Here is a 22,041-nt window from a genome sequence, read left to right as displayed (position 1 = left end):
TTCAAATTTAACTTAATTTCAATGAACAGAGGAAGAAGATGGGTTGAAATATACATTTCAGAATACAGATTTGCAGAATAGGATAAAATAGTGCAATACCAATCTCAGGATAAACACTCTTTGTCTTGAAGGAATAAGCATGAAAGCTGCTTCTCAAGGAAACTGGCACTAAAGATTTGATGAATACACTATTTAAGCAAATGCCCAGTTGATGAGGGTATGATGCAGTTAAAATTTGCATCCAAACTCAAGTGAAGCCAACAAATAAAGAAAACCTTATGGACTCTTAAGGAAAAAAGGAAGCATTTTTGGTTCAAAGGGGCTCAAAGACACTTAGCACATACAGGCTTAAATACCATTGATCAAAATTGTAGAACAATGTAACTCATTCATAAAGATAAATTCTTATTTATATATTCTCTGTGAATCTGACAAACTCTGAAAATTAGAGATTAACTACTGCTACCATTATTTCTTTTTCTACCACACATTGGAATCAACTTTTCTGCAAGATTAAAAAAAAAAAAAATTAGGTGGTACTTGACCAGGCCAGGATTCAAAAACTAATGGTAACATATTATCAACAACAGAGCACACAATTGGCTGTGTTGGCTCAGACAGCAACACAACTGAATCACATTGACTTTATTATTCTAGAATAGATACTTTTCCCCAACCTTGCTCAAATCAGCAAAATATTATATTGTTACATTCTAGTCTCAAGATATTTTTGCCAAGAATACATATCTCTATGAATGTGTTTACATTCACTGAAATGTTTCAGCACCCCACTAACCATTTATGAAATTTAAGATATAATTTTGATCAGATCATCTTCAAATTTACATAAATCTTTTGACACTCTAAAAAATAAGTGGGATGGTTACCTTGATGACATCAACATTAGCAAAATCTCATTTCCCCTCATTTCTAGCCTCTTCAGAAATCAAACATATTTAGCAAGAGAATTTTCATGTTTGAAACATTAAGACTTTCATGGAATTAAAATTACAAAGAACTTCCAATGAACCACATATATGGAAGAAACTCATCTCAGCAGATCTAATAACTAATTTATAGAAATTCAGAGCCAGCCTGGGCAGCAGTATATTAAAAGCTATTGCCAATCACACACTTGCTATCATGCACTGAATAACAAGATATAATCTTTGAATTATATACGTACAGGATTTTTAATGACTAATCAAGTTACGTGGCCCAGCCAACAAATATTACATATTCACAATAAACATTATGCCTTTATTAGCCTCTAATTAAATCAAGAGTGATCCATTGGCTCGGTTGTGTTAGTCATCTCAGCATCTTGACTATCCATCTCTTCAGGCTCCTCCACAGAATTTCCCTTTTGTGCTTTTGACCTTGTGGCAAATGCTGCTCCCAGTGCATCTGCCACACAGCCATCAGTTGTTTCTGTATTCAAATTTTCAGTGCCACCAGTTAAAGAAAAAGATTCAGGCAAGCCAGTCTGAAGATTCCCAGACTTTGCAGAAGAACTCACAACTTCTACTTTCCTTTGAGAAAGATCAGATGGAGACTGCTCTGTATTTTGATCCCGCAAGTGCTTGTCCATTGAAGCCTGAATAGAAGAAACCATTTCCTGCAATTTTTTTCGCTGAGCCTCAACCAAATCAGGATCAAGCTGCCTGCTGTCTCTCATTGTTACTACTCCAGGGGCTATTCGAATAAGCTCACTGTTACTGGAAGCAGCTGTGAATACAGGAGGCTCTGTTTTAGTGGAACTATTACTAAAGTCTGTCCCTGTATTATGCTTTCTTACAACTGGAGTTTCCCTAGCTCTTGGATCAAGGTGTGGGTTACCAGATGCAGTTCCTAGAGAATGACCTTTTCCCTGAAAGGCAGTTACATTATGAAGCTGCTCAGATTTCTTTTTCACTACTCCACCACTACCTAGTTTTAATAGCCCATGTGAAGGACTTGATTCCCTACTTCTTGTGGTAGCCTCTGCTCGAACCTGACTTACGGCCTCTTTAACTAAATCTTCAACATCAGGACCAATAGGGAAATGTCCTGCAGCATCCACACACAACTCCAGTCTATCTTCAGAAGCATTATAGACAAAGGTTTTGCCCGGCAGATGTGGAAAAGTACAATGCTTGCCATCAGCCATACCTAAAGAAGGGGAAAAGATATTTAACATATTAAAATCTTAAGGTATTAGCAAAAGTGTAGTAAAGACGATTATATTTGAAATAGTTAATTTTCATAACAATTTACAGATAACCATTTTCAAAACAAAATTTATTAGAGAAGAATTTATTCTATTACAAAAAAGAACCACCACCATAGATCTTAAAGTAGTTCTCCCAGGAGATGTTTTTAATAAAAAATCATTATCCTATTAGCAAAGTTAGGCATAAAGCTTGAAACAAATAACCTAGCTATAAGAAAAACACAATGTAAACCAGTAAGAAAATACACTTTTATTTACTAGAATTCATATTCTAAATTTTGCCAAAATAACTGTAACTATAAAGGCAAAGAGAGGTATATCTATTAAATAACTTGTTGCACAGGGTGTTGAACTAAAGATCAAAAGTAATTTTATCAAAATATAGAATGCCACAATAAAAGGTATTTTCACAGTGTGCCATATGTATATGTCTTTCACAAATATAAAAAATATAAGCTTTTGAAATAAGATATTCCATACTTAAAGTAGTAGTTGTGGGGCACATTTAGGAAAACTAAGATTAATACACTGTGACTTCAGTGTGAACTAATACTTGGTCATAGGAAATTAAAAAGACCTTATTCAATTAAATTCCTTTGAAATAACTCATTCCTTTCTGGTAAGCCAGAACTATCAGAGTTAGCCTGGGTTATGGATGCTCCTCACATGGCTCACTGCTATTTACTTCTCTTCTCATGGTCCATTAATGTAGCAGTAGAGGATAAGAATCTTTTTTTTTTTTTTTTTTTTGAGACAGAGTCTCACTGTGTTGCCCAGGCTACAGTGCCGTGGCATCATCCTAGCTCACAGCAACCTCAAACTCCTGGGCTCAAGCAATCCTTCTGTCTCAGCCTCCCGAGTAGCTGGAACTACAGGCATGCGCCACCATGCCCGGCTAATTTTTTTTTTTTTTCTATGCATTTTTAGTTGTCCAATTAATTTCTTTCTATTTTTAGTAGAGACGGGGTCTCGCTCTTGCTCAGGCTAGTATCGAACTCCTGAGCTCAAACAATCCGCCCGCCTCGGCCTCCCTCCTTTTGAACTGTCTTAGCACCACAGCTAACACTTTAAAAATAATTTCAAACTAGAAACATAAAATTATTTAGAAAATAATCAAGATAGCCATCCCCATCCCCCAATCCCATCCCCCAACCCCAAACCCTTTCCACACATAAAAAACTACTAAGGGAGGTTATTTTCAGTTGCATGGAAGACAGCATATACTTACCCAAATTACTGGGATCCCCATAATCAATCCTAATTAAATACTAACTTTTAAAAACCACTAATTAGTATCAATATCTTTCAGAGAGTAAAATGAAATAAAAGATAAAAAGTTAAGAAGGGATGCAAAAAAAGGGTAAGGGATGCTTACAGAGAAATTTATATACCTAAATGCTTATATTAAAAAACTAAAATTTATAATCAATAATCTAATCTTCTATTTAAAGAAACTAGAAGGAAAAGAGCAAATTAAACCCAAAGCAAGCATAAGGAATGGAAAAATAAAGATAAAAGCAGAAATCAAGAAAACTGAAATCATAAAAACAACAGAGAAAAAAATCCAAAAGTTGTTTCTTTGGAAAGATCGATAAAATTGATAAACCATTAGCCAGACTGGTCGGCAGCAGCAGCAGCAACAACAACAACAAAAACAAAACAAAAGGAGGCACAAATTGCCAATATCAGAAATGAAAGAGCTATAGATTCTACAGATACTAAAAGGAAAATAAGGGAATATCATAAGCAACTTTATGCCAATGAATTTGACAACTTGGATGAAATGGACAGATTTCTTGAAAGATAAAACTAACAAAGCTTACTCAAGAAGAAACAGATAACGTTAAGAGTATTCTGTTAAAGAAATTCAATTTGTAGTTAAAAACTGCGCAAAGAAAACTCCAAGCAAAGATGGCTTCACTGGTGGATTCTACCAAACAGTTAAGAAAGAGAAAATATCAAAACTATTATAAAATCTACCAGAAAATAGAAAAGAAGGAAATACTTCCCAATTCTGTTTTATGAAACCAATATTAAACTGACTAAACAGTCATTACAAAAAAACTATAGACTATTATCCCTCAAGAATAGAGTCACAAAAACTCGATAAAATATTAGCAAATTAAACCCAGCATGCAAAGTTGGTTCAACATTCAAAAATCAATGTAATTCACCCTCTGAACAGACTAAGAGAAAAACCATTTGATCATCTCAATAGATGTAGAAATAGCGCATGTGACAAATTCAACATCCACTCACAATATAAGCTCTCAGCAAACGTAAGAACAGAAGGGAATGTCCTCAACCTATAAAGAGTACCTCTAGGTACTACAGGTATTCAACTTACAGGTTGATTTGAATACTTCCCTGCAAGATAAGGAACAAGGCAATAATGCTAGCTCTCACCACTCCTATTCAACATTGAACTGAAGGTCCTAGCCATTCCAACAAGGCAAGAAAAAGAAATTAAAGGCATAAATATTGAAAAAGAAGAAATAAAACTCTTTTATTTCCAAAAGACATGATGACCTACATAGACAATCCCAAAGAATCTGCTGAAAAGCTGCTAAAACTGACGTTAGTTTAGCAAGGTCACAGAGTATAAGGTCAATATATAAAAATTAATTTTACTTTTATGCACTAGCAATGAATAGTAGGAAATTGGAATTTTAAAAAAGCATATTTTATAATAGCATCCAAAAAACATGAAACGTTTAGAAATAAATCTAACAAAGTATGTGCAAGATTTGTATGCTATAAATTACAAAATTTTGATGAAGGAAATTGAAGACAAATCAATGAAGAGATGTAACATTTTCCTGAATCAAAAGCCTCAATTTTGTCAAGATATATACAATCTGATCTATACAGATGCTACTGAATGTATGATGGGACCACATCCCAAAAAAATTCATCATGAGTTGAAAATGCATTTAATGCCCTGATAAACCCATTCTAAAAAACTAAACCCATTCTAAAACCCATTCTGAAGTCGAAATATCCAAGTCAAACCATCATAAGTCAGGGACCACCCAGCAGACATTTTTGTAGAAAATTGACAAGCTGATTCTAAAATTTATATGGATAAACAAAGGACTCGGAATATCCGAAACAATTATGAGAAAGAATAAAGATGGAAGATTCACACTGACTTCAAGAATTACTACAAAGATAAAATAATCAAGATGTGGTACTGGTTAAAGGAGAGACATATAGATCAACAAAACAAAAAAAAAGAGATTTTAGAATTAGACCCATACATACATGGTCAATTGATATTTTAAAAAATAACTTTACTGAGCTGTATTTTGTATATTGTGTAATTCATCCTTTTCAAGTGTACAATTTTCTCCCTGGTGGTCTAGTGGTTAGGATTCGGCACTCTCCAGTGTACAATTTTTGGTCAATTGATTTTTGACAAAAGTACCAAAATAATTCAATGGATAAAGTATAGCCTTTTCAACAAATGGTGCCTGGAACAACTGGACATCCATACATTTAAAAGAATGAACCTTGACTCATACCTTGCAGCATATTAAAAAATCAACTCGAAATGTTAGATCATAAATCTAACATAAATATATACACATATATATATAACCTAAAACTATAAAACTCCTAGAAGAAAACAGAGTACATTTTTTGTGACCTTGGATTAGGCAAAGTTTTCTTAGATAGGACACAAAATGCATGAACCATAAAAGAAAAAATTGTTAAACCAGACTTGAGGAGTGAAAACATGTCTGTCCACACAAAGATCTGTAGATAAATGTTTATAGTGGCTTTATTCACAGTTGCCAAAAACTAAAAACAGCCCAAATATCCTTTAACTAGCTATGGATTTTTAAAAATGTGATACATCAATGTAATGGAATACTACTCAGCAATAAAAAGGGATAAATTATTACACTAATACATGCAACAAGACAATAATGTTAAAACATAATTAGGTTGTTTGACATTCTATGCTGAAAAAAAGAAAAACATAATCAGGCACATTTTTTTCTGTAAAGGGCAACATTTGTGGATCATATGGTTTCTTTCACAACTAACTATTCGACACTGCCACTATAGTGCAAAAGTAGCCATAGACAGTATGTAAACATGTATGGCTGTGTTCCAATAAAACCTTATATACAACAACAGGCAGCAGACCTGATATGGCCCACAGGTCATAGTTTGGCAATTCCTGTGCTAAATCAAAGAAGCCAGACACAAAAGGTCACACTGCATGACTCCATTTACGTAGTAATATGAAAAGACAAATGTAAGGACAGAAATCAAATCAGTGGTTGCCATGGCCTACAAGTAAAGGAGGGGTTGACTACAAAGGGGCACAAGGCAACTTTTTGGAGTGATGGAAGAAACATATATCTTGATGGTGGGTGGTGGTTACATGACTGTATATGTTTGTCAAAATTCATATATCTGTATACCTAAAAAGGGTAAATTTTACTGTATATAAATTATCCCTCAATAATCTTGTCTTTAAAAAAGAAAGGCATTTTTTGTTCTCTGCTTCAAATAAACCAAGAGAAGAAAACAATTTTTGAGACTCAAGGAAATTTAAACACTAACTAGATATTTGGTGATATTAAAAAATTATTATTCATATTATTTAGGTATAATAATGGTAATGTGGTTGTTAAAAAGAAAAAAAGAGGTGGGGCACAGTGACTCACACCTATAATCCTAACACTTTGGGAGGCTGAGGTGAGAGGATCACTTGAGGCTAGGAGCTTCAGACCAGGCTGGGCAACATAGCAAGATCCCATCTTACAAAACTTTTAAAAAAAATTAGCTGGGTGTGGTGGTGCAGGCCTGTAGTCCCACCTACTAAGGAGGCTGAGGCAGGAGGATCACTTGAGCCTAGGGGTTCAAGGCTGAAGTTGGCTATGATCATGCCACTGCACTCCAGCCCGGGCAACAGAGCTGTCTCAGAAAAAAAAAAGAAAGAAAGAAAGAAAAAAGAAAAAAGAACTTACCTTTAGAATACATACTGAAGTTCAAAAGAGAAGGAAAGAAAAAAAAGGAAATACGTACTGACATAATTATGGATAATGAAATTATATCTCAGATCTACTTTAAAATTGTCCAGTTGAGGCCAGCCACAGTGGCTTGCACCTGTAATCCTAGCACTCTGGGAGGCTGAGGCAGGAGAACTGCTTGACCCCAAGAGTTCAAGACCAGCCTGGGCAAGAGCGAGATCCTGTCTCTACCAAAAACAGAAAAAATGAGCAGGGCTTAGTGGCACGTGCCTGTAGTCAGTCTCAGGTACTCAGGAGGCCTGAGGCAGGAGGATTGCTTGAGCCCAGGAGTTTGAGGTTGCAGTGAGCTATGATGATGCCACTGCACTCTACCCAGGGCGACAGAGAAAAACTCTGTCTCAAAAAAACAAAAAAAATTGTCCAGCTGAGAAGCGGGTAGAGATGTCCCAATAATTTGTTGAAGCTGGATGGTAGGTAAATGGGGTTCATTATGTTATTCTTGCTACTTTTGTGTATGTTTATTTCTACAACAAAGTTAGAGGGGTTTTTTTTTTATTTAAAAGAAGGAAAAAAGTATACAAGGAAGAGATGAAAACCACAAAATAGAGATTATGAACTTTGTGTCTATGGAGGCCAGGTAGCTGAAATAGTGAAATAATCCACAGTGATAAGTCTGGGGCCAAAAGCATTCATGTCATTATCTCTGAAAAAACATGTGCAGTCCAAACACACGCCCTGGCAACCTCTCTCTTAAGACTGTGAAACTCTAAAGATACAGACACACACTTGCACACAAGTGTTTCTGTCTTTACAAACAATGCGGACACATGTGAAAGAAGCTAAATGTAAAATGAGCTGTTTCCTAAAACCTAGAAGTAAATGAGCTATATGCTAATTATAGCCAAAACACAACAACAAAAATATATGATCTGGTTCTGGGATAGTAACTAGTATTAAACCCAAATCTGCTTCTAATTTCACAATTTGTCTTTAGTTGTTAAGAATCATACACATAACTTAAATGAGAAAAGAGGAGCAAGAAAGTGACAGGAGATTTTCAGTACTATAGCAGAAAACACAGCTGACCATGTCAGGCTAGTAATCTATTTTAACCAGGCAAACAGCTAAAGAAGAATATAAACCTAAATTTAACTTTGGAAATACTTTTAGTAGAATACTATCCAAACTTTCTTAATTTTACAATAGCTTGGGTAGAGGTATTATTTAAGAATAAAATCAGAAATTAACTATACCCATGGTTTTCTTCATAATATTGTAGAATACACCACCCTGCTGAAACATGTGAGGAAGTCCCTTTGCATAAGACCATACATCTTCTCCTGTAAGACAAAAACAGATACAGTATTAGCAACAAACAAGAGTTACACTCACGGTTGCTTTAATAGGGATTAGTCTAGAATAGAGATTGCAAGGCAGAGCTAGTTCCTAAATGACTGAAACAGAGAGATGACATGGAGTGACAGAACTGGGCACACTAGAAAATGCATGGCCTACATAAAGGTGGCAGCCACTCTGCCAAGGGCTGTCATGGAAGAGTGCGGGCCTGCTGTTTCAAGACTATGTGGCTTTTCAAGAGAAGCCAGAAATTCAAGTTTTTAATATGAATTCTCTCGATTTTTAAATGTAGGAACTAATTGAAAAATGAATTTAAAACTGTATGAGTCGATACTGGGCAAACTAAACAAAATACATCTGAAGGCTCAATCTAGTTCAAAAGAAACTAGTTTCCAAACACTGGACTAGAATAGAAAAGGTTATAGAAAGATATTTATTTTTTAAAAGTAAAATATAAAATTGTTTATTTTACATTTACGTTAAAACTAAGTAAAAATAAATGGAAGGAACTAGGGAGAAAAATAAATAGGCAGACTGAAGATAAGTAATTAATGTTGTATTTTGTTGTTCTAAAGTTGACTTTTTTAAAATAGAAATTTAAGGGGGAAATGACTTGTTGAAGAGATTTAGAATAACCTTTAGAAGACCACAAAATATCCACAAGTAAATCAGCATTTCACAAAACCATTTTTTCAAAAATATCTTTTGACAATGCCTATTTCAATAAGAAGTTTCAAATAAAAAGTTAAGAATGATAATCATTATTGAAAAAGTCAATAAAGAATGGATGAAACATTACTTTTGGTTTGTGGAACATGTTTTTATTTGCTTCTTTATATTTTATTTTCTAACCTGTCAATGTATATGTACTACTTTTATAATCAGGAAGCTTTTTTCGTTAAAAAAACAAAAAAAAAGGTTAACTTTTGTCTTTCCTACTAGAAGATTACACTGTTGGACCCAAGCTCTGAATAGCGGTGACTGATGATGCTCATTAATCACCATGTACCTACACTCTCTCAAGTTCTAATCCCATTTCACATTCATAAACAGGAACATGAATTTGTGCAGAAGTTGGCTAAAGTCATCCTTAGTATACCAGTTTAAAGCATACACATATAAAAAGCCTCGGCACTTAAAGTTTCAGTTAACCAGAACATATACGTACACATAAACACTTTATTTACTAATGATGCAATACTACTAGAATGGCTATATTTAAGGATGGGCACACAGAAGTTTAATCTAAAATTTTGAATATTAGTAAGTCCCCAAATACATAAATCCTTTTTTAAACTTTTTTCTTTTTGACATGCACACACATATGCATGCACACACAGACACCAAATGCAGAAATCTTGTCTCCTGATAGAAGCTCTGATTGCTGAAATGATCATTAAATTTCATTTGGATAAATTATTATTACTATAATTTTTTTTGAGACAGAGTCTCACTCTGTTGCCCAGGCTAGAGTGCCATGGCATCAGCCTAGCTCACAGCAACCTCAAACTCCTGGACTCAAGCAATCCTCCTACCTCAGCCTCCCGAGTACCTGGGACGACAGGCATACGCCACCATGCCTGGCTAATTTTTCTATATATTTTTAGTTGTCTAGCTAATTTCTTTCTATTTTTAGTAGAGACGGGGTCTCGCTCTTGCTCAGGCTGGTCTTGAACTCCTGAGCTTAAACAATCCTCCCGCCTCGGCCTCCCAGAGTGCTAGGATCACAGGCGAAAGCCACTGTGCTGGCCTGGATAAATTATTTTTGTGGTGATAATCTTTCAGTTAGTTATTGTCAGTGTTATCCTAAATGTACTTAGTATTTTCTAAAATATTTTAGGATAGCATTTATTTGGAAGACATATCAAAAAATTACATAGTAGCACTTAATTTTCTTGGTAACAATCTAAACTGAGCTAGTCCAAAGATCTCAACTGACTATTCAGTCAGTTACAGATGGATGGAAATCCTGTTCTACTCTGCACTCTCCCCTCTCACTACTGCACTTGACTAGTCTTTAAAAAAAAAAAAAATCTGATCAGGTGCCAAAATAGTGAACTCCTCGAACTCCTCGGAATTGACCACCTGAATAACAAAATCACATTTCTTAGTACTTTACATACCTGACTATTCCTGTTTAAGCATACAGATCACTTACTCTACTGCAGTGTTTGCTAACCTTGTTTTCACTATCTCCCCATTAGGAGCCAATTTAGACATTATTTTCCTAATCCTCCCCAGCCCCCCATGACATTTGAATAACACAGATATATTATATATCTGTTTATGTACTGCACGTATCTTAGTTTTATACATTCACTAGAGTTAGATTTCACCCTCCTTCCCCCAAGAACTGATTTTTACCTGCTTCAGAGCAATATGGCCCCAATGCTCTATTGCTTTAGGGGAAAGATAAACACCATCTAAGCCTCTACAGTCTACCAAGATCTGAGTGGGCCCTTTACACATTTTCATTTACTCATCACCACTAAGCTCTACAGATAAGGAAATAAGCTCAGAGAGCTTAAATAACTCTCAAGATCACACAGCCAGTAAGTAGCAGAGCCAGGATTTGAATTCTGTGTATTATTCCAAAGCTTATACCAGGTTCCACTGATATTAAACCTCTGTTAAAGGTCAAATTGTGTTACAACAAATTTGACAGAACTATTTAGTCTTTTCTTATAGAAATTCATAGTATCAACAACTTGTTGGAGGAAAAAACAGGTGAATTATTTCCTTTGGTATACAAATACCCCCAATGCTTGTTGGTAACAGAAATAAAGCAAAGAATGAAATCAGGAAGCAGGGGTTGTGGCACTTTGCACAAGTCCCCCACCAGTCTCATATGGCTCTCCACTGCAGTTCTCTTCATCTCTCCTACTATTGCCCTGGATCAGGCCTGTCTCCTGCCTGGATTACTGTCACTGCCTCACAACTGGTATCCTCGCCAAATCCCTCCTCCATATAGCCTTTAGAGTTAAACATATAATGGTTCCCCAAAACCATATGGCAAAGGCCAAGTTCCTTTTTCATGGCATACAAGGCACTCTATGAGTTGGTCCTTGGCTCTCTCTCCTATCTCACATACCTTGCCTTTATTTTTACAGAGCAACATCACCAAACTGCTCCCGTTCCATAGAGGACAATACTTGCTATGCATTCTTTAAAATTCAGTTTAGGTGTTACTTCCTCCAGGATTCTTCAGAGTGGTGGTTAGGTAGGTACCTTCCTTGACGCTCCTATGTATATGATGAATACCACAGCCATTATCACACTGCAAGTTAATTTAGTTTACTTTTCTGTTTCTCCTTCTAGACTAGAAGCTTTTCAGATTTAAGGAAAGGTCAGTGGCCTATCTGAATTTCTATTCCCAGGGCTTGGCACAGTGCTAAACAGATAGTAGTACTCTTAGTATTAGCTGAATGAATGTATAGAATGAATATTATAAATAAGGTTTTTCCTTTTAAACAATATCCAAAAGTAGTCCAGAAAAAACTTAATAGAAGCAGCATGATGATAACTGTTCTTCAATGTTGTATCTATAAAATATAACTAATGGTACAATCTGTTTTCTCTTCAAAAATCTAATAAAACAACATCATAGGAAAAACAAAAGGAAAGAATTATTTTTCTACCATTTCATTAGAAAGCAAACTCTTAGAGAATAGGAATAGTCTGGTAAAGCCTCTAGCTAATAGTATGTTAATTCATATTTTTGTTAGTCTCCAATTAACTTGACTTATAATTCAACTGTTTCTTCATAGCACAACAGTAAAATACTTCTATTCAATGTACTGTGTATATAAATGTAGAAAAAAGTCTAAACTACCACAGATAACCTCTGTTCACAACCTTTCCTCCATAAATCCTTCCTCTTCATAGCCTTATATTCTTCTACCTCAACAGTGGTATATATGGCAGTGGTATTATGGAAGGAAGGTTTTTCTTTTGTCTAATTTTTTTCTATTTGATATGAGTAATTTTTAATTTTTAAAATGTATATTAAAATGAATCACTTTTAAAAATACATTTTTCTAACTTTTTCTAATAATAAAATCATTGGGTTAAACATCAGTTTAAAAAAGTCATCACTCCCATTTTCTAACTTTAAATATTTAAAAAGGCAAGTTGGGCCAGGCACAGTGGCTCATGCCTGTACTCCTAGCAATTTGGGAGGCTGAGGCCAGAGGATCACCTGAGGCCAGGAGTTCAAGACCAGCCTGAGCAACATAGGGAGACCCCATCTCTACAAAAAAATAGAAAAAATTAGCCAGACATGTTGGCGCACGCCTGTAGTCCCAGCTATTTGAGAGGCTGAGACAGGAGGATTGCTTGAGCCCAGCAGTTTGAGGTTGCAGTGAGCTATGATGATGCCACTGCACTCTAGCCCCGGCAACAGAGCAAGACCCCGACTCCACAACAAAAAAGCTGGGCATGGTGGCATGCGCCTGTAGCCCCAGTTACTTAGGAGACTTAGGCCAGAGGATCCCTTGAGCCGAGTTGCAGGCTCCAGTGAGCTGTGAGAGTACCACTGCATTCCAGCCTGGGTGACAGAGACCCCATCTCAATAAATAAATAAAAAGGCAATTTGTTAAGTTTCTACTTTGCAATTTATGAAGTGAGGGAATAAATTTAAAACTCCAACATCTATATGAAATATATTTTTAAAGTCCCAAAAGAAATGCCTAAAACTATTAATAACTCTGAACTCAAGTATCTATGATGATAAAATCAATTTTAAAATATTTAAGATTAATCTAAATTTAAAATTTTTGTTTTTTTTTGAGACAGAGTCTCACTCTGTTGCCCGGGCTAGAGTGAGTGCCGTGACGTTAGCCTAGCTCACAGCAACCTCAAACTCCCGGGCTCTAGCAATCCTTCTGCCTCAGCCTCCCGAGTAGCTGGGAGTACAGGCAAGCGCCACCATGCCTGGCTAATTTTTCTATATATTTTTAGTTGTCTAGCTAATTTTTCTATTTTTTTAGTAGAGACGGGGTCTCGCTCTTGCTCAGGCTGGTCTCGAACTCCTGAGCTCAAACAATCTGCCCGCCTCGGTCTCCCAGAGTGCTAGGATTACAGGCGTGAGCCACTGCGCCCGGCCTAAATTTAAAATTTAAATAAACAATTCCAAATTCTTAAATAATTTAAATAGTTCCAAGTTTAAAGTAGGAACACAGGACTGTTTCTGCTAGAAAGACTTCCAAAGGTATTCATTTGCTGAAAGAATTGCTGCCATCTCTCCACAGTTTCTGTTGATCCTCCCATCTAAAAATTTGTCTACTCTATTGATAGTCAAAATGGTTTCTAAGAAAGGCATACTTGTTTCTCACTTTATACTCTGTCCCCTTAAGTGTATCCAGCCATGCAACTTTTAGTGTCACCATCAGTATTAAAGAATATTTTTATCATACATATACATGCATAGAAACCCAACTATGTATACATACACACACACACACACACACACACACACACACACACACACACAGTCTGAAAGGTTACAACCCAATTTACTACTAACAATTTTCTCTGGGAATTGCAAATGTTAAGGAGAACTACCATATTTTACTTTATGCATACTGGAATTCCTTGAATTTTTAAAAATATCTTGTAATTGAAAAAATATTAAGAAAAACAAAAGGTATCAAAGTACTATAGTTGTGTATAGAAAGGAATAGAATCAATATTTAATTTAAATTTCAAAGTATGACTATAAAAAAATCACCATTTACAACATACACATTTATCTTAAGATATATCTACATGCATTATTTTTTAATTCAACTTTATAACTGCTCCCCCATTACAAATATGCTACATATAAATCAATAGAAGGGCTATCAGGAGGCATATAAAGAATACGCATAAGTTCTATCTAGATTTGAAACTGTCCTTCACTCAACACTTGAAGAAAAAAAATCAAGATGCAATAATAATGTTCAGATCCAATGTCATCTTAAAAAAAAAGCATCTGAATCCCAAGTGTCATTCTGGAAAATCCTAAGGCTTTTACAATATCAAGAGGTATTATGAAAATATTGTGTATGTAAAAAAATACATATTAAAAAGTCATACAATTCTTTCAGGAAAATATATCAAAATCAAACAAGTTTCTCAACCCCTGAGAAAGGTTGGTAACCTAATTCCATTTAAGTAACTCCAAACTGTCAAATTCTGTTCTTCACCTAAATGTCTTTGCCTCTAGGAAAACAAAAAAACCAAGAAATTTAACAAAATACAATACTAAGAAAAAACAAATCAGCCTAGTATTTACGGTGGATAATGTACCACCTATCTACTGCAAAAGAAAACTCACAAATAACTGGTCTACAAGAAATTTTAATAACATACTTTGCAAAGCCAAAGTTAGAGTCTTTCAAGTATTATATAAATAATGAAGATGATTTTCTACAAAAAATTAAGTTCAATTACCTTTAGTGGTCTGCATAAAAGAGACTAAAACGTGAAATATTACAGGTGGGATATTGTTATTCCATTTTATACCATCATAAGACTCAAAGTGACTAGGTTCTATGAATGGTTTCTACTAAGCAAAATACTAATGTGCCTACTTATTGTTTTGTTGATATAAATAATAGACAAATTCCACTTAATGAATACTCTGCTTAAAAACAAAAGAAAGGAAAAACACATGTCCCTGGCTATCATTGCAGTCAGCCTATTTAGTGAATATATACAATCCCCATATATATGTATTTGATTCTTAATCAAATGAGTTTTCTAAAATACTACATTGGTCATATTTGGGGGTTTTATAATTTTTATGTATGTAGAAAAGAAAGCTGGAATTGTGTTGATGAAAGCTATAACAGTATGGAACTCCCTCAGCTGAGATCCAGCAGGTAAGTTTATGGAGGGCAAGGACTGAATCTCTGCCATCTGTGTACCCTCAGCATAGTCTCAAGCTGATGCATACACTGATTTTGCTGAAATAATGTAAATGTATTCACTCAATGAGCATTTATCTGGTACCTACTATGTATGTGCCAGGCTCTGTACTAGGTGATAAAGTATTCATTATTGAATGAAATAGGCTAGCCTCTGCCTTTGTGGACTTTCTAATATAGTGGAGGAGACAAACAAATAATTAAACCAACAAATAAGATCATTAAAAGTTATGATAGGTGCTGTGAGGGAAACGAACAGGATACAATGAGAGAGGGAGACCTACTTAGAATGGTCAACAAAGGTCTCTCAAACCCTTAGAAGATAGTATTGAAGCCTAAATTTAAATGAGAAAGAGCCAGCTATTTGAACAGCGTAACGCTTGATGAACTATTTTCTGAACTAACATAGGAGCACCTTAGCTTACATTTGGTAATTCACAAAGTAAATTTCTACACTTTAAAATCTAAATAAGCCCTGTCATTTTCCAGCCCTCTCCAATCTAAACATCAGTAGTTCCCCAGCACTGTTTACATATGGTTGTGTGTTTATAGCTATCCCCAAATTGACATTTTTATAAACACATTACTTTTTATTTGAATATTTTCTATATTATTCGAATACAATTATAAGAGAATTAGAGGGAGAAAACTAATAAAATACAGGCCAGGCACTGTCTTAGTATTTCAATTTAAAGCAGAAAGTCTCTCAAGTGCTACTATTATAAAATTAGCAAAATACTCTTTCACACTCAAATTTTGTGGTGGCAGTGGCAGTTGAAGATTTAAAGAAATTTGTGGATTTGTAGGGGCAGCAACGTAAATGTTGGATGTGAAGAGGGAAGGGACCAGAGTCGCAAGATATTATCTTGATGAATGCACTGCAGTCCATAGTCTAGTTCTCAGATATTCACGTCGAAGAACCTCAAACCAAACTCAAAAAGTATATAATTATAAACCAGAATTATATTTTACTAATTTTCATGATGAAATATATTATCGTGTCAGTCAAAGTTTTAAGATTACTGACTATCCTACCCATGTCAATTTATTAATCTACAATGGAGAACACAGCCTTCCAAGTGAACATAATCCTTATCTGCACTCTCACCTATACATCAAAACTTATTATCAGGAAGTTAAATGAGTAATAAGAACAGATGCTTGGTGAACATGGAATCAGGTAAAGGGATAGAGATATTTAAGCCAGGCCATCGTCAGGACTGATCAAATATTTCTGCCCCCAACAAAGATTACCTTTCTAGCTACCAGAATTTTCATGAACCCCAGATGATGTATCTTTTCCCTTTGTACAGCAGTGTATAAACATTGTCAAATTCTGCTTTTCAGACTTTTTCAATGTTCAATGCTGACTGACCATCCATTCCATTTCTGCAGATACAGCCTTTCTTTAGACATGTTAATGTCATCTATTTAATTCAATCAAGAAACATTTCAAAGTGCCTGCTACCTGCTGGGCACTATACCAGGTGCTGAGAGCATACAAGGTTAGAGGAGATATGAGCCACATCCTCAAGAGTTCATCTTCTCTTGAGGAAGATCTTCTCTTTCCTATTTTTGACCTGGGAGACTGCTGATCTTTTAAAGTGCCTTCTGCATGTATCTAATTTTATCCATTCTGTGAGAATATTATTTAATTTTTGGAGTTCTAGGAATACTTTACTGTTAACCCTTACATACCAACCACAAGGGGTATTTTGCACTGAGGAGGCAACTGAAGTACTGGGGAGGTAAGTAATTTGCCTGAAATTGCTAGGTTATTATAATAAGCAGTACAGCCAAGATTTGAATTATAGGTCTTTCTGACTCCAAAGATCACACAATGTTTCCTCTATCCCATTCATTCTCTAAGAAACCAAAAACTCTGATAGATAGAAATATGTACAGTGCCTACAGTTCCTGACATATCCCCCAGTTCAATTACTATGTCTGCCCAACTAAAATCAGCAATATTGAGCTAGAAATCTGTGTAGGCTTTTTAGATCTCCTATTAACTGGTAGGCCTCCAAATAAACCAGGAATAAATAACATTCATTTTGGTAGGTCAGGGCCCAATTCATTGCTATTTAGGACTCTCAAAAAACAATAAAAATCCAGATCAACTTTCTAGTTGAAAGCTCTAATCTCAGTAAAAACAAGGCCCTTCCAATACCTAACATATTTAAATTTTAATTCATATTTTAAGACTCAGTAAAGCATATTAACGGTGATTTAAAAACAAAGATTAAGCAAATAAAGATACCATAAAAAGTGCACCATTGGACTGTATCCCAAATCATCTAAAGCTTTAAATTACATATTTAGTTTATATTTTCCTTTAATTTGTGAATTATTAAAAAGAAATACTTTTTAATTCCATTACCATCTACCTCTATTTCTTATATTTCTCATGATCTATATAATAGTTCATTACAATCAATGGCAAAGATCCAGTGAAATTACTTAAATACAAAACCTAGTGAACAAATAAAAATATGATGAACTGGGAAAGGGAGAACATGAAATGGAAGAGAATATAAACGCCAGAAACTGCAATTCATCAAACAGGAAGTCCTGAAATCACATGACATGCAGGAAAATAAAATTTAAAAATAAATGAAAAAGGGGCGAGGTGGCAGGCTCAATAGAGCCTAGAAAAAAATAAAAATAAAAAGGCTTTAAATAGATACAGTACAGTTAAAAAACAATTGCAAGAATAAGATATATTTCTGGTGACAGTTGAGGGACTACTTTCACTTTCAGGTTAAGTTTTCCTAATAGTTATTCAATAACCATGTTAACATCTATCTAATAATTGCCAAAACAGTAAAAAAAAAAAAAATTCCCTCCAAAACTGTATCATCAAATATTTGCAATGACCACAGATTTTTCCCCCAAAGAAAAAAAATACACAGAAAAACTCAGTGTATTATATTCACAATTAAGATACACCAAGTTAAATTGATCTTACCCATTAATGTTGCTAAAAGACACAAGGAGTACATTTCTTTGTCAGCTTGCTCCTGAAGTTCCTTAGATGACAATTTACCAGTAACAGCAATATCTTCTTGTTTCACAGTGTGAGCTGAGTGTGCTGCAGCAGACTGACCACCTTCAGCTTTACTTTTTAAAATCTCTATTGTAATTCTGTCACCATGCTGTAAAGGAACTGGCTCCTTTTCCATTCCTGCCTGTGGTGGTATTAACTCTTTAGGAGGAAAACCATATCGAATACACTGCAAATATGGAGGAATGTTGAATTCTCTGGCTATACTTTCCTGAAGTTCAAAAAAGGTTGTTGAAGACTTAAGAGTAACCATGGACTGTCGTCCATCATTAGTTGTTATTCGGATCTTCTTCTCCTTAGAAGTTGTAGGTGAATAGGGAGCCTTGGTAGGGGTAGCAGGTGCAGAGGATGGACCATCACGAATGGTACTGGGAGAAACAGTCCTGGGCTGCCCTTTTTGTTCTTGTTTTAACTTCTCTGTTTTCCGTTTCTGCATTACAGAAGCCTGCTCCGTAATATTCTGTTGAATAGTTCTTTCAGTTTTACTCATGTTTAACTCCTCCTTGTGCAAAGTTTTTGTTTTCTGTCCAGTAAGAATAATTTTAGTTGGGAGCTGAGACTCTGATTCTTGTCCTTGGACATCTCCAACTCTTTGGGCATGAGCACCATCTATATTTACAGGAGTATAATCATCAGGATTCTTTTTGGCAGTCTGATGCAATATAGTGTGGACAACTTTCTGAACTAGGATCTCACTCCCAAATTCACCTGGAAAGTGCTTGGTAACAAGTTTCATTGCAACATCATAAACATTACTATTCAGAGATGAATCACTTTCATACTGGAACCAATATACTGTTTCTCTGACCACTCTTCCACCCCATTCCAAAGTAATAGGGAAAGCTTCTGGTAGATTGTCATACTCTTTACCATCCCAAAAGTGTTTGAATCCACAACCACATTTGCCACCAGTGGACTTAGAATTAGTTCTGTCTCCATCCAAATACACAATAGACCCATCTCCTCTGACCCTTCGCACAGATGTGCCATGGCACCAATTACAAGCTGTTAGGTTACTCAGTCCATAGTCTGGTACCAGAACATCTTTCATTGAATCATATGAGCAAACCAAATTGTTCAAGGGAAAGCTATAATTTTTGTCAGGCCTCAGCTGTCCATGAGTACTTTTTGCCAAGTTATACAGTTTCCCTCCTGGAGCCAACCACTCTGGAGGAACATGAAGTTCAGAAAGGGCACCACAGAGCAAACATTTGTGAAGGCGATTATCCATTACTGCTTTTTTAGCAGCTGCTGTGACTTCTTCAGGCTGAACTCCTATCACCCCAGTCCTTCTGTAGAAATATTGATGGACATCAGCAACCAAACTAGGATGGATACCATGTTTGTCCATAAAGACTTCTTCCATAGCAGCAACAAGCCTAAGCAAGTATTTATCTTGCAAACTTCTGTCTCCTCCAATAACACAACCACCATCCTCCTCAAGTTTGATGTACTTTTTGATAAGGTCCTGAGGCACACCCCATGCTTTAGGAAGCAAATTCATAGGCAGTTTGGGCAAGGCAGCCCCTTTTATGCCTACCAAGGGGATATAATGGTTTCTACCAGAGCTACTCCATGCAATACAGATTGGTTTATTCAAATGACCATCTCTCCCAGTGCACTTCTCTGCAGGAATGAGCCCAGGCAGAAAGGTGGCTGAATAATCACCAGAGCTTCTCATGCCACTGAGGGAATCTAATAGAATAATAGGACGATGTAACACATTGGCAAGGCCAAATATGTGGATATTTCTCAGGCCCAAGGGAACACCCTCAGGTGGTACAAACAGAGGGTCACATTCATTGATAATGTCCTCCCACTCAGCAGCATCAATGAAGTCATGGAACAGGGCTTGATATCGGGCCAGGTGCTCCTGAAAGTGCTGTTTAAGATTCTCTCTCAAGGCATGCCAGAAGAGCTCCCGGCCTACTAGAGCCCGAGACACAGCATGCACCAGGCAGTGTCCATCCCCGTCCACATGCACTGGAATGAGGCATTCCTGACTTTTATTGGCCCGCTTGATGTCCTCAAGAGTGTCATGCAAATATAGGAGGCTTCCGGAGCGGTCCTTGCCGTAGCCCACCGTGTTAACATGCTCTGGTTCTATGAGGAAGGCGCGGTCACCCAGTAAAGAGCAATCGAACAGTTCGCCCTGGTTCATGTCCCGGAGAAGCTTGGCCCGGCCTGTCTGTTTGTCCATTCCATAGCGAGCTAATATGGGCGACAACAATTTGCAATGGTAGTTGGAAAGGCCCATCACCTTTACCAGTTCCGTGTTCTTCTTGGGTGCCCCCGTAACCCCGAGCAGCGCGTTCCGCAGCAGGTTGTGTAGCACTACGTCCGGGTCGGTCACCTCCTCCACCCCCAGCAGCTGTTGCTGCTCGTGCCGCTGTCCGCACTCGGTACACTCGATGCTGACAGAACCAGAGGCCGGGAAGAACAAACGCGCCTGGCACTTCGGATCCGGGCAGCTCCCGGAAAGGATTCTTCGGTCTCTCCGCTTTGAGAGCCCCCCCGGAGCAGCAGCCGCCGCCGCCGCCAGGGACGGCGGAGTCTGCGGAGCTTCAGGGGGAGGAGGTGGCGGCGGCAGCGGAGGCGGCGGCGGCGGCTGAGACATAGCTCTCGGCTCTCGTGTCTCGCTCCGCGTCCCAGGCGACCCTCAAAGGCTCATAGCCCAGACCTCACCGATCGGACTCTGTCTAGGCCAAGCCCAGGGCGAATCACTTTCCTTTCCCTGCCAGCTCCTCCTCCTCCTCAGCGAAGGCGGAAGCGCCGGACGTTGTTTCTCTTCTTACTTCTCCACTGCCGTAGCCGTTACCCAGAACGTAACGGCCACCACCCAACCCCGCACTCACACTCACTCACTCTCGCTCTCTCTCTCCCTCAGACACACAGACATACACTCCCTCCCTAGGAGTACGCAGGCGCAACTTCCGCTCTCCCCTCTGGGAATTGGAGTCCTTCAGCCTCTCTGCTTGCCATCCGGTGCTAGGATCTTGGGTCTGGAAAGAACTCCAAATACCGTGAGGCCAAGCGGCTCAGCGCCTGCGGAGCGGAGGAAGAGGACGGCACTAGGAAGGGGGTAGACAGGAAGACGGTGACTCGCGCTGCCCGCCGGGAGTTGTAGTTTTTAACTGGATCTCTTTTGTCGTCATCCCTGCTCTGCGTCCGAAGCAAAAGAGACTGAGAGACCACATTTCCTAGGATGCCCTGCGGTGCGTCCAGTTGCATTTCCCCCTTGGCGGAGGGGAGAATATAGGGAAGCTCGGTAAAAACAGTTAAAGGGAGTGGGTGTCGAAGCCGAGAGTTTGAAGTTCACGACTACTAGAAGGGGAGGGGAGTGGATAAGGCTCTCAGTGAAGAAGGTACAGTAAATAAATGTCTAGGAATATGGTGGGCCGGGAAGTTGGATGAAATGGTCTAGGCTGTCATACAAGAAAAAGGGGGGGGGGGATGGAAATAGTGAATTGATTCTCCGGTGTGTCTTAAAGTATTTTTTCCTGCCCCACC

At 37.2% G+C, this 22,041-nt stretch overlaps 1 protein-coding gene across 1 annotated transcript; it reads right to left on the bottom strand.

Moving 5' to 3' along the window:
* Positions 1 to 1,239: 1,239 nt before the first annotated feature.
* VCPIP1 (valosin containing protein (p97)/p47 complex interacting protein 1) lies at positions 1,240 to 21,414 on the bottom strand. Its single transcript, XM_012663211.1, has 3 exons — positions 18,436 to 21,414; positions 8,454 to 8,540; positions 1,240 to 2,151 (listed from the first exon to the last, which is right to left on the bottom strand). Exons 1-3 carry the CDS (start codon positions 21,146 to 21,148, stop codon positions 1,280 to 1,282), a joined length of 3,672 nt encoding a protein of 1,223 aa, XP_012518665.1. The 5' UTR covers positions 21,149 to 21,414; the 3' UTR covers positions 1,240 to 1,279.
* Between the last annotated feature and the right edge of the window lie 627 nt (positions 21,415 to 22,041).

Source organism: Propithecus coquereli, unplaced genomic scaffold (assembly GCF_000956105.1).
Source record: "Propithecus coquereli isolate 6110/MARCELLA unplaced genomic scaffold, Pcoq_1.0 Scaffold8, whole genome shotgun sequence".
Lineage (NCBI taxonomy): Eukaryota > Metazoa > Chordata > Mammalia > Primates > Indriidae > Propithecus > Propithecus coquereli.
This window is presented reverse-complemented; position numbering and strand designations above follow the sequence as displayed.

What these genes read in the sequence shown, in the direction of transcription:
- VCPIP1 (XM_012663211.1), bottom strand. Translation starts at nt 21,148, where the DNA reads ATGTCTCAGCCGCCGCCGCCGCCTCCGCTGCCGCCGCCACCTCCTCCC. An exon ending in TCTTTTAGCAACATTAATGG is followed by an intron (nt 8,541 to 18,435) that starts GTAAGATCAATT and finishes TTTGTCTTACAG; the next exon opens with GAGAAGATGTATGGTCTTAT. An exon ending in TATTATGAAGAAAACCATGG is followed by an intron (nt 2,152 to 8,453) that starts GTATAGTTAATT and finishes CCCCTTCTTTAG; the next exon opens with GTATGGCTGATGGCAAGCAT.